Source organism: Chiloscyllium plagiosum, chromosome 13 (assembly GCF_004010195.1).
Source record: "Chiloscyllium plagiosum isolate BGI_BamShark_2017 chromosome 13, ASM401019v2, whole genome shotgun sequence".
In the NCBI taxonomy this organism is placed as follows: Eukaryota; Metazoa; Chordata; class Chondrichthyes; order Orectolobiformes; family Hemiscylliidae; genus Chiloscyllium; species Chiloscyllium plagiosum.
In genome coordinates, this window is record NC_057722.1 from 28,578,710 (window position 1) to 28,592,004 (window position 13,295).

Sequence of the window (13,295 nt, forward strand, 5' to 3'; positions counted from 1 at the left end):
TGTCATTCTCCCCTCCCATGCCACTACCTCCCCTCTCATTACCTCCAACCCCTCCCTCCCCCAATGCCATTACCACACCCCTCCCACTAACCCCCGCACACGCCATTAACCGTCCTCCCACGTCATTACCCCCTGACCCCGGACCATCACGAATCGTCTTGGGGGGGGGTCAGGGTTGTGTTATCACGTGACCTCGGTCACGTGAGCGGCTGCCGGTGGGGCATGGCGGAGACGGATGAGCTGTTGCCGGGTGATCGAAGCCGGCAGTCGGGTGACGATGGTCCGAGTCCGGGTTGTGCCGCGGCCTTGTGTGACCCCCGGCGGTGGCCGCACCGCTTTGTGGTGCTGGTCTTCATGTGTTTCCTGGGTTTCGGTGAGTCTCAGAGCGAATCGGTGTTTCCCTGGGCCTGGCTGGGTGCAGCGGCCCCGGCGACAGTGTGCGGTGTGTGCTTCTGTCATGTTGGGGAAGCTGCAAGTTGCTGCTGGGGCCACTTGTTGTTTATGTCAGTAACCTGTCTCCCCCTCCGTTATAGTCATCATGACTCTCCGGGTATTTAATGATCCCCAAAGTTAGCTGGGGATTTTATAACCTGAGATTGTGGAATAGTCAGTGCGAATACTGTAGATGTGGATACTTTGTGCCTTGTGACTTGAATGTGACTTGCTGTGAATCTGAAATTTGCAGTTATGTATGTTGCACGAAACTCTAATGTGCTTGTAGCTCAGGCAACGAATTGTATACATTTTAGAATGTGATACTTATTTATCTAACAGCTAAGTAGATTACCCTTTTAAGAGTTTTAGGAATCAATGTGAAGAGTTTTGACTGGTCATAATTATGATAAATTAGAAAATTGGAATGAAGGGATGTAAGGGTCAGATGTACTTTTCTCACATTATGCCTTCAATTATTGCAAGAAAGCAAATTGGCTGGCTGGGAGGCTATGGTGAGTAACTGAGATTTGTTTAATGTGAACAATGCAACATTTGAGAGATGGAGGATGGAATATTAACAATCTTTCTTATGGAATAATATTTATTTTAGTAGTTGAGGCAATTATAGCTGAGCCTGAAAACATGTTTTAATCTCATTAAGTGAAAATCTCAATCAATTTTATGTTCACTTTGGATTGGATATCTGAGTAGAGTTCTTAAACAGGAGTGTAAAGATACTAAGTGTTCAGAAAAGTTCGGTCATAATTAGCTCAAATTACTCTTAGATTACTTAGATTAGATTACTTAGATTACTTAGTGTGGAAACAGGCCCTTCGGCCCAACAAGTCCACACCCACCCATACCCATTCCCCTACATTTACCCCTGCATCTAACAGGCAATTTAGCATGGCCAATTCACCTAACCTACACATTTTTGGACTGTGGGAGGAAACCAGAGCACCCGGAGGAAACCCACGCAGACACGGGGAGAACGTGCAAACTCCACACAGTCAGTTGCCTGAGGCGGGAATTGAACCCGGGTCTCTGGCGCTGTGAGGCAGCAGTGCTAGCCACTGTGCCACCCACAAACCATGTCTCAGGCCAGAAGGCAATATTTAGCAACAGGAGTAAGTCATTTGGCCCTTTGACCGTGCTCCACCATTCAATAGAATAGTGGCTGATATGACGTTCTTCACAACTACTTTCCTGTCCTTTCCCTGTAATTCTTGATTCCTTTATTGATCCAGAATCTGTCTCAGCCTTAAATTAACATAAGGACTCTGCCTCACAGTTCTCTATCATAACGAGTTCCAAAGGCACTCATCTGGTTAAATTAGCCCCCCTTTATTGCAAGACTCTGCACTCTGGTCCTAGATTATCCCATGAGAGGAAACATCCTCTTAACACCTATCTTGTCAAACCCTCTAAGAATCTTATGTTTTAATGAGATCGCATTTCTTGCTTCTAGATTCCAATGAGTAGAGTAGCAATCTGTTTGGCCTTTGCTCATTAGACAATCCTTCTTTAACAGTATCATCCTAGTCAACCTCTGTAAACTATGTCCAAAACTGCTCAGGGTAGTCCAGATGTGTTTTACCCACATGTTCTACAGTTGCAGTAAGACTTCCCTACTGTTCTACTCCAACCAATCCAAGATGGAGGACAGGAAAAATTTCTGGCTGAAACAGGCTTTTCCTTTCTTTTTGAGGTATTTTAGGTGTTGGAGGTAATTTCCCTCAAATTCCAGGAGCAGCAATTACTATTCTATATGCATTTGCATTGTTTTGGAACTTTGGAGGAAAGTCAAAACAACAGCACTTTTAAAAGGGAGAAGAACAGACAAAGGAAGCACGTGGTGAAGTCAGTGCAAGAGAGAGCGAAGGAAACCCACACTCCTCCCTGACGCAACAGTGAACCTGCACAGTTACTGCCTTTGCTGTTTGAATTTGTGTAACACGGGACATCGGAGTGCATCTGGGAAAATTAACAAACACTGAAATTCACAACTAATCTTGGAGGAGCCTGTTTGGGAGAGGTCACAGCACAGAAACAGATTAGCAAATAGTTTTAAGTGTGGTCTGACAGTAAGTCTGCAGTATTGAGTAGCGTGGGTTCTTTCTTGATAATACGTTATATTGAGATACATCTCTTGATTAAACTTAAAAAATATATAAGCCTTTAGTATTGAGTTAGCCTGGAGCAGTGTTTTGTCGAGGAATGAGACAGTGCAATTTTTGGGGTCTGTAGATTGAAAGAAGCAAAAAATGGCCCTCACTAGAGTGATATGCTCTTGTCAGATCTGGGAGTTTAGGGAGAGTTTACGGGTTACTGAGGATTATATCTGCTATAAATGCCGTTGGTTGAGAATCCTATCAGATCGAATGGATCGGTTGGAGAGGCAATGAGGAATTTACAAGAGCAAGGGGATGTGATATATGGTAGTTATAGGAAGAGGGGAATGTCACATAAATGGGTTAACTCCAGGAAAGGAAAGAGAGGCAGGCAGGTAGTGCAGGAGTCTTCTGTGGCTATTCCCATTTCAAACAAGTATACTGTTTTGGAACATGTAGGGGGTGATGGCTTCTCAGGGAACGAAGCACGCACAGCCAAGTTTCTGGTATCGAGACTGGCTCCAACGCAATGAGGTACATTGGGCTCTGAGATCAATTATGTTAGGGGACTCTCTCGTCCGAGGCCCAGAGAGATGTTTCTGTGGCCAGCAGTGAAAAATCATAATGGTGTGTTGCTTCCCTGGTTCCAGGATCAAGGATGTCTGAGGGTGCAGAATGCTCTCACGGGGGAGAGGGACCAGCAGAAGTTCATTGGTTCCAATGTGGACAATGACATAGACTAGATTAGATTCCCGACAGTGTGGAAACAGGCCCTTCAGCCCAACAAGTCCACACCGACCCTCTGAAGAGTAACCCACCCATACCCAGATCCATTTCCCTCTGACTAATGCACCAGACACTATGGGCAATTTAGCATGGCCGATTCACCTAATCTTTGAACTGTGGGAGGAAACCGGAGCAAACCCACGCAGACACAGGGAGAATGTGCAAACTCCACACAGACAGTCACCCAAGACTGGGATTGAACCCGGGTCCCTGGCACTTTGAGGCAGCAGTGCTAACCACTGAGCCACAGTGAGATTCTGAAGGGAGAATAGAGTTAGGCCGGAATTTAAAATGAGGTCTTTGAGAGCAGTAATATCTGATTTATTCTCGGTGCTGCGAGCTAATGGGGGTAGGAATAGGAGGATAGATCAGATGAATGCATGGTTGAGGAGCTGGTGTATGGGAGAAGGATTCACATTTTTGGATAATTGGAATATCTTCTGGAGGAGAAGTGACCTGTACAAGTAGGACAGATTGCACCAGAATTGGAAGGGGAATAATATACTGGCTGGGAGATTTGCTGGAGCTGCTCAGGAAGATTTAAACGAGTAAGGTTGGGGAGAGGAGGGGAATGGGACCCAGGGAGATAGTGAGGAAAGAGATCAATCTGAGACTGCTACAGATAAGAACAGAAGCGAGTCAAACAGGTAGGGCTGACAAATTAAACTGTATTTATTTCAATGCAAGAGGCCTAACAGGAAAGGCAGATGGTTAGGAACATGGAACTGGGATATCACAGCCATTACAGAAACATGGCTCAGGAATGGACAGGACTGGCAGCTTAATGTTCCAGGATACAAATGCTACAGGAAGGACGGAAAGGGAGGAGGGGGATTGGCGTTTTTGATAAAGGATAGCATTACAGCGGTACTAATATTCCCAGAAATACATCCAGGGCAGTTATTTGGGTTGAACTGAGAAATATGACCAGGATGATCACCTTATTGGGATTGTATTATAGACCCCCTAATAGTCAGAAGAAAATTGAGAAACAAATTTGTAAGGAGATCTTAGTTATCTCTATGAATAATAGGGTGGTTATGGTAGGGGATTTTAACTTTCCAAACATAGACTGGGACTGCCATAGTATGAAGGGTTTAGGTGGAAAGGAATCTGTGTGTGCAAGAAAATTATCTGATTCAATATGTGGGTGAAACTAATAGAGAAGGTGCAAAACTTGACCTACTCTTGGGAATTAAGTGAGGGCAGGTAACTGAGATGTCAATGGGGGAGCACTTTGGGGCCAGCGACCACAATTCTGTTAGATTTTAAATAGTGATGGAAAAGGATAGACCAGATCTAAAAGTTGAAGTTCTAAATTGGAGGAAGGCTAATTTTGATAGTATTAGGCAAGAACATTCAAAAGCTGATTGGGGGCAGATGTTTGTAGGTAGCTGTTCAGCTGGAAAATTAGAAGCCTTCAGAAAGGAAAGGCTGGTAGGTATAGGGAATGCTGGATGACTAAAGAAATTGGGGGTTTGCCTAAGAAAAAGAAGGAAGCATATTTCAGTTATAGACAGGACAATTCGAATGTATCCTGAGAAGAGTATAAAGATAGTAGGAGTATACTTAAGAGGGAAATCAGGGCAAAAAGGGGACCTGAGATAGCTTTGGCAAATAGAATGAAGGAGAATCCAAAGGGTTTTTACAAATATATTATGGACAAAAGGGTAATAACGAAGGAGAGAATAGTACCCCTCAAAAATCAGCAAGGCGGCCTTTGTGTGGAGTCACAGGAGATTGGGGAGATACTAAATGAGTATTTTGCAAGTGTTTACTGTGGAAAAGGACATGTCAAGACATAGAATGTAGGAAAATAGATGGTGACATCTTGAAAAATGTCCATATTACAGGGGAGGAAGTGCTGGATGTCTTAAAATGCATAAAAGTGGGTAAATCCCCAGGACCTGATCAGGTGTACCCTAGAACTTTGGGAAGCTAGGGAAGTGATTGCTGGGCCCGTTGCTGAAATATTTGTATCATTGATAGTCACAGGTGAGGTGCCAGAAGACTGGAGGTTGGCTAACATAGTGCCATTGTTTAAGAAGGATGGTAAGGACAAGCTAGGGAACTATAGACCAATGAGCCTGACATCAGTGGTGGGCAAATTGTTGGAGGGAGTCCTGAGGGACAAGATGTACGTGTATTTGGAAAGGCAAGGACTGATTAGGGATAGTCAACGTGGCTCTGTATGTGGGAAATCATGTCTCTCAAACTTGATTGAGCTTTTTGAAGAAGTAACAAAGAGGACTGATGAGATTAGAGCTGTAGATGTCATCCATATGGACTTCAGTAAGGCGTTCAACAAGGTTCCCCATGGGAGACTGGTTAGCAAGGTTAGATCTCATGGAAAACACTCCATTTGGATATACCACCACCCTCCAGAAGACAGAGGGTGGTGGTGGAGGGTTATTTTTTAGACTGGAAGCTACATCAAATCCAAATTTGGTAATGTTAGCTGCTTTTCACAAATACACTTGTGTAGTCTGCTAGCCATATCCTAACTGATTTCACAAAGGTAAACTCAAAAATAATGAATCACACTTCGGGGCGGCATCGTGACTCGGTCATTAGAACTGCTGCCTGACCACCCGGGACTTGGGATCAATTCGTGCCTTGGGTGACTGTTCATGTGGAGTTTGCACATTCTCCCTGTGTCTGCATGGGAGTAGGGTTCCGTCTGGCTGTTCCGGTTTCCTCCCACAATCCAAAGATGTGCAGGTCAGATGAATTGGCCATGCTAAATTGCCCATAGTGTTATGTGCATTAGTGTTTTAAAAAATTCTCAAGGTCAGGTTCGTAGGAGAGTAGTCTGACACAGAACAAACGACCAAGAGGCGAGTCTGCTAGAATATGAGCATTTTATTCCCCGCAGCGTCGCCACAACCAGGTCTCATACTTACAACGGGTCTGGCTTATACTCACTCTACATGTTACCGGAACTGGGAGCCGTCAGTTCTCGTAGAGCGGCTGCCAACAACCCACGCTCGGCGGTTAAACGTAACCCCGGAGCAGACTCACCGAACTGGAGACTTTTCCAGCTGATATACTCTTTTCCAGATATAAACATTCATGTGAACAGCAGAGCAAGGCTAAAAAACACATTCCATTCTGGTTACATACAGATAAGAAGATTCACACGGGAAGGTGTATAACAAGATTCACACGGGACTAAGCGACACCTTCCATTTTCGGTTAGAGCAGAGCAAGGCTAAAAAACACATTCCATTCTGGTTACATACAGATAAGAAGATTCACACGGGAAGGTGTGTAATAAGATTCACACGGGACTAAGCAACACCTCCATTCCGGTTAGATTCACACATGTATTGGGACATAATTTTTAACCGTTTCACCACATTCCACTGCTTGGCCCAATACATGTGTTACATTATGATTCACACATGTATTGGGACATAATTTTACACCACATTCCACTGCTTGGCCCAATACATGTGTTACATTATGATTCACACATGTATTGGGACATAATTTTTAACCGTTTCACCACATTCCACTGCTTGGCCCAATACATGTGTTACATTATGATTCACACATGTATTGGGACATAATTTTTAACCGTTTCACCACATTCCACTGCTTGGCCCAATACATGTGTTACATTATGATTCACACATGTATTGGGACATAATTTTACACCACATTCCACTACTTGGCCCAATACATGTGTTACATTATGCTTAATTCAGTTCAATTCGTTTCAGTTAATTTCAGTTCAGTCAATTCAGTGTAGTTCAATTCAGCTCAGTTCAGGTCTGTTCAGTTCAATTAACAGCAGAGCAAGGCTAAAAAACACATTCCATTCTGGTTACATACAGATAAGAAGATTCATACGGGGAGGTGTGTAATAAGATTCACACGGGACTAAGCAACACCTCCATTCCGGTTAGATTCACACATGTATTGGGACATAATTTTTAACCGTTTCACCACAATTAGTCAGAGTTAAATATAGGGTAGGGGAATGGATCTGAATGGGTTACTCTTTGAAGGGTCGGTGTGGACTTGTTGGGCCTAAATGGCTTGTTTCCATGCAGTAGGGAATCTAATTTAATCCACTCATCTGTTTGGCAATATGACGTAAGTGACCTGTTCACAGACTGAAATGCACATTAACTGTCTTGGAATTCCAAAGTTCTCCTTATTAATGTGGTTTCCCACAATTTTTTGTTTAACAGGAATCATGGCAGATGTTATGTCTCCATTCCTTTTGCCTAATAAAATTACCGGCTCTCGTCCTTTTTCTGATTTTTGTCCATTACACACAGTAATTGACTAAAGTATTGCCTAAAATGTCTTTCCCATTGAACATGTGTTTAAAATTCAATTTTGTAAAGTACACATCTGACCAAGTTAAACATCGAACTTTAACATTGGGTATTAGTAACTAGTTTTTTCTCTTTTCCAGGTAGTTACTTTTGCTATGATAATCCAGCTGCTTTGCAGACTCAAGTTCTGAGTGTAAGTTGAAAATCTTAAGCGTACAGCACCTGACTGACTTTTGAACAAAATTAGTGGAGTGTATTTGGTACAATGAATTTTGCGTGATCGCTATGTTAGCTATATCTTGAAAATTGTGATGCTCATGAATGTTGAAGTACTTCGTGTTTTGCCACCATTTAAGTTAAATGTTAACTTCAATTCAACTTGTCCCAACAGTTGAAAATCTCACAACACTAGGTTATAGTCCAACAGGTTTATTTGGAAGTACGAGCTTTCGGAGCACTGCTTCATCAGATGGCTAGTGGGGCTGGATCATAGGGCACAGAATTTACCCAGTAGGATATCTCAGTATATCTGCTGTCTGAACACAGGGCAGCTGAATCTGTATAGAACACTTCTTACAGAATGGACTCACGCAGCATCCAGGGAACAGGAGAATCGACGTTTCGGGCATAAGCCCTTCTTCAGGAATGCTGGATGCTTCCTGAAGAAGGGCTTATGCCCGAAACGTCGATTCTCCTGTTCCCTGGATGCTGCCTGACCTGCTGCGCCTTTCCAGCAACACATTTCCAGCTTGGATATCTCCGTATATCTGCTGTCTGAACACAGGGCAGCTGAATCTGTATAGAACACTTCCTACAGAATGGACTCACTTCATATCTCAAATTCAAAAAAGTAAATGAAATTACTTGATTTTATTTCTTTGATCTTAAGTTTTTTGGACAGGTTTGCAATTTTGCTAACAGTTTGAAGGGTTTAAACGCAAAACTGTCTCAAACTTAAAGACGAGTTCATGGCCCTACAGACAGTAGGCCATGCTCTCGGATCAAATTAAACACCAATATGAGTTTACACTAACTGCCTGCTCATGAGCCTTCAAGAAGGTTCTGAAAATAAAGTTTCTGACTTGACTCATTTTGAAAGTGTTTAAGTTTTTTTTTCCAACTTACTGTGAAATTTATTATTGTGTGCCTAAGAAACAAGTAAATTATTCTGTTTTTGATTGAAATCATGTTACACTCAATTGGTAGATTATGTATTCTGAATTTAAAAATTAACCAATGAACCTGTTTTCAGATGTATTGCTCAAGCAGCAGCAGGAGGATACTACTCTTAAACACCTCAGTGATTTTTTATTTCTTTTCTTGAAAACCTGTTTCTTAATGCTCCTGGAGTGCTCTTTTCTCCCACAGTGGATTTTATGTTTAATATACGGAAAGTCTTGGCCTCCATGTTTATGTAATTTACTCATTTATTGAGGCATATAGTAGAATCATGATACCATTGAGTACTGCTAACTAATTTAGTTATGATCAAGCTGGGCCATGGGTTGTTGAAGTTCAGGAATGGTGCATATGAGCAACTCAGCTTTTGCCTTCTCTAGTTTTTGGTTACAAAATACTTGTCCATTTTTTTTTTTGTCTTTCATCGGTAAATGATGTCATGACCATAGCAGTTACTTGTTTTTATCAAGTAGTTAACAAAAAGGTTATGGCACAAACAAATTAAATACAGAACAACCTCAATTATCTGAATTTCAGATTATCCAAATAAGATCTCAAGGTCCGATTAAAAACGCTACCAATTATTCAAACAATCCATTATCCAAACAAAATGTACCCCGCCCGTCTTGTTTGGATAATCAAGGTTCTTCTGTAATTGGACTAATTCATAAGTGGCTATGTCAGGTCACAAGTTATGGTGCTCCTTCAAAGTTCCACATGCTATAGTGCATTTAACACCATTATATAACAGCAAGTGTTTGGATGTGAAAGAAAAAGCATAACTGAAATGCAATTGAATTAAAATAGGTATACATTATTGTTGTGGTTTTGAATTATGGTACTGGCTTAGCAACCTGAAGATTGTATTTAATCCCACCAATCGGTTCTGAAATTGAAGAAAGGACAAAACTGGCAACTTATTCCAGGGGTATTGGATCTTTACTCATGATGGGAGCACAAGTGGAGGTGATATTGCATTCAGTTAGGAACTGTGCTAAGGAGAGATGTTATCTTGGAAGGCTTATTAAATGAGGGTTTGTGGATAGACTTAGAAATAAAAAGAGGTGCAGTTACACTGTTTGGAATGTATTATAAATGACCAAACAGTCAGGGGGCAATTGAGCAGATGCGTAGTGAATTCACTTGTGTGTAGCAATAATGTAGTTTAATTATGAGGCAGTTTCAACTGTCCCAGCGTTAATTGTGATAAGTTGGAAAAGGGGGAGGGGGGCAGCTTTCTTGAAATATATACAGAAGCAATTTTAATGTAAACATACAAATGGTAATGTTAAATGAGTACTTCACACCTGTCGTCATTAGAAAGAAGGAAGATGCAAGTACAAAGTTTGAGGAGATGGACTGAAGATTTTTGAGCTGATTGATGCAAGATACGAGGAAGTAATGGAGGTTTTGGCAGATTTAACAGTTGACTATTCCCAGATCCAGATGAGTTGTATCCCAGGCTTTTGTGGGAAATGAAGGAGGAAATCACCGTGGTGGTGGTCTAAATTTTTAAATTGTATCTGGCTGCAGAGGAGGTGCTGGGGTATTGGAGGATAGTTAATGTGGTTCCACTTTACAAGAAGGGTGATAGAGATAGATTAGGGAACTACAGACCAGTAAGTATAAACCACAGTTGTAGGGAACTTAGAAAATAATAAGAGCCAATTAATCTGCATTTAGAGAGGCACTGTTTGATTAGGGATAATCTGCATGGCTTTGTCAGAGGGAAATCATGCCTAACAAATCTAGTGGAACGTTTTGTGGAGGTGGCCAAGTCTTTAGATGAGGGTAGATCAGTTGTAGTGTATGTGGATTTCAGCAAGGCCTTTGACAAGGTCATACATGGGAAACTGATGATAAAAGGTGAAAGTTCTTGGGATCCTGGGTATCTTGGCAACACCGATACAAAATTGGCCTTGATGAAAGGAGACAAAAGATGTTGCTAAAGGCTATTTGTGTGACTGACACCTGGTGGGCAGTGATGTACAAAAAGGATCTAAACTGTTTGTAACATTCATAAATAATGTGGAGGGGATGATAAATAAACTTGTGGATTACACAGACTGGTGAAGTGGTTGACAGTAAGGAGAAAGGTGTTAGGTTCCAGGAAGATATGAATGAATTGGTCAAAAGGGCAGATCAGTAGCTGTTGAGCTTTAACCCTGATAAATGTGAGGTGATGGATTTTGGCAGAGGGAACAAGACAAGGGGTACTTAATGAATGGCAAGACACTAGAAACTCAAAGGAATAGAGGAATCTTGGGCTACTTACCTGCAAATCCCTGAAAGTGGCAGGGCGGTTAATGGGGTGGTTAAGGCATACAGGACAACTGTCTTTATCAGTTGTGGATAGATTATAAGAGAAGGGAAGTCGTGTAGGAGCTGTACAAAACTTTGGTTACGCCACAGTTAGTACTGTGTGCAGTCCTGATCACAGTGTTATAGGAAAGAGGTAGTACAGTCGAGGGGGTATAAAGGAGATTCACCAGAATGTTGCTTGCGGCTGGAGCGATTTAGCTAACAAGGTTGGATAAGCTTGTTACCACCTTTTGAAGCAGAGAAAGTTGAGGGAGGAATCCGAGAGGTGTAGAACGTTATGAGGGGCATTCTGTAATTCAGTACACATAATAAATGAAGGATCCTGAAAGCTTCTGGATTGTAATAAAATCATAACTAGTTTGAGTAAGAGAGCCTGCTGCAATTTGACACTGATGTATAGTTGAATTCAATCTCACATATCTGAGTATTAATGCCCTTTGAAATACCTAGTAAGTAGGTTGATTGTTCACCAAAGTAAAAATATTATGAAACAGTGGCATTTTTGATGCATGTGAATAAAGTAAGCAATGACAAAGCCAAATTCAGACTTCCATTGTTTCATTTTCTTAATCAGTAAGCTTGTTCTTTCTGTCTCTAACCTCTTTTGAAGATAAGATAGCTAATATCTTTTTTCTGTTTTTCAGTGTGCAGTGTTAGTTAATAAGTTTGTTTCTATGTAACCTAGCCATAGAATACCAGAACGCAGTCCTTAAGTGCAAAACAGTTGTTTTCCTGATTGGATTGTGCTTTTTAACTTAACCTTCCAGTTAAAATAATTGGCATGATATTAAAGAATGTATGAATTGAAAATGGGAATTTTATGAAAAATTGCAATATACATCTTAATTATTGTTTTATGAATGCTTTTGCAGTGAAGAGGTGAGCACACATTCAATATTTGATATTCAACACTCGAACCTTAAGTGAGGTAGGTAAATACAGGGCTTAAGCTTAGTGTGGATACAAGTTACATGATGACAAAACACCAGCCACAAGTCTTTGCATGTTGCAAAGTAAGAAAACAACTTTAGCTTTTGAAGTGCTGAGACCACGCATATCAGAATAACTGTGATATCAGATGTGCAAAATTGAAGGAGAATATGCATTAAATGCATCTTGCTGGTGCATCTTTATGTTAAGAGATGTAAGTTGATGTGAGAAATTAATTCTTTGATAATTGAAAGTCTGTTGTGGTGCACAGAGTGACATTGTATTGTTGGACTGTTGGAAGAAATGTTTGTCTATAAATCTGTTTTTGGTGATAGCAAATTTCAAAAAAAGAAATTAAACTATATTTCTTATACTTGATCCAAGCTGTAAATTGGTTGAAAATAATTATTTTGTTAATACTGGGAGCAATGTGCTAGAAATCAAACCCCACTACTCCATGAGCCATGCAAAAGTGTAAATATCTTTGTATATCAGCAAAGTAGTTAATTCATTCCTGAGGAAGGGTCACTGGACCTGAAATGTTAACTCTGATTTCTCTCCACAGATGCTGCCAGATCTGTTGAGCTTTTCCAGCAATTTATTTCGTTTCTAATTTCTAGCATCTGCAGTTCTTTAATTTTTTAGTCAATTCCTTTTCTTTACTGCTGTTTACCAGAGACTTTTATTAGCTTTCTTCAGTAAAATCAAAAGCAACTTATTTATTAGAAATAAACTTTCTACAATATTTTAATCCTCATTAAAGTCTCATGTCCCCTTATTATGACAAATGACTTGTGTTTTGTGATGTACCAATTTAAAATCAGATGATCATAAAAAGTAAGTCATATTTCATTTTTAATTCATTGTAATTGGCCATGTTCTGTAAAATTTCAGAATTGGCTACAGTATTTGAAAATTTGACTTTGTATACTTTTCTTTTTCAATAGGATATGAAAGTTGATACTTTCAAATTCATGCAACTGTATGCGTGGTATTCTTGGCCGAATGTTATCCTCTGCTTTTTTGGTGGGTTTTTACTAGACAAAGTATTTGGAGTGCGGTAAGCTCATCAAAAGAAGATTGCACCTTTTTGTTTTTCATAAATTATTCAACTAATTTTTGTTTAAAGCAAGCTGAATTATGATGTGAAAGCTACACCTGTAACATTTTAAATATTTCTTGCAGCTTGGGAACAATAATCTTCAGTTTGTTTGTCTGTGTTGGACAAGTGAGTAAAAATTTG

The 13,295-nt window shown here is 40.6% G+C and overlaps 1 protein-coding gene across 4 annotated transcripts in view; it reads left to right on the forward strand.

Moving 5' to 3' along the window:
• Nucleotides 1-49: 49 nt before the first annotated feature.
• mfsd1 (major facilitator superfamily domain containing 1) overlaps nt 50-13,295 on the forward strand; it is a 57,738-nt gene continuing 44,492 nt past the window's right edge. The window contains exons 1-4 of one of the 4 annotated variants that reach the window (XM_043702125.1): nt 50-373; nt 7,762-7,814; nt 13,000-13,112; nt 13,238-13,280. In XM_043702125.1, coding sequence (XP_043558060.1) covers nt 223-373; nt 7,762-7,814; nt 13,000-13,112; nt 13,238-13,280 — 360 coding nt within the window. In that variant the 5' untranslated portion in view covers nt 50-222. The other 3 variants (XM_043702126.1, XM_043702127.1, XM_043702128.1) reach the window with 3 other exon arrangements.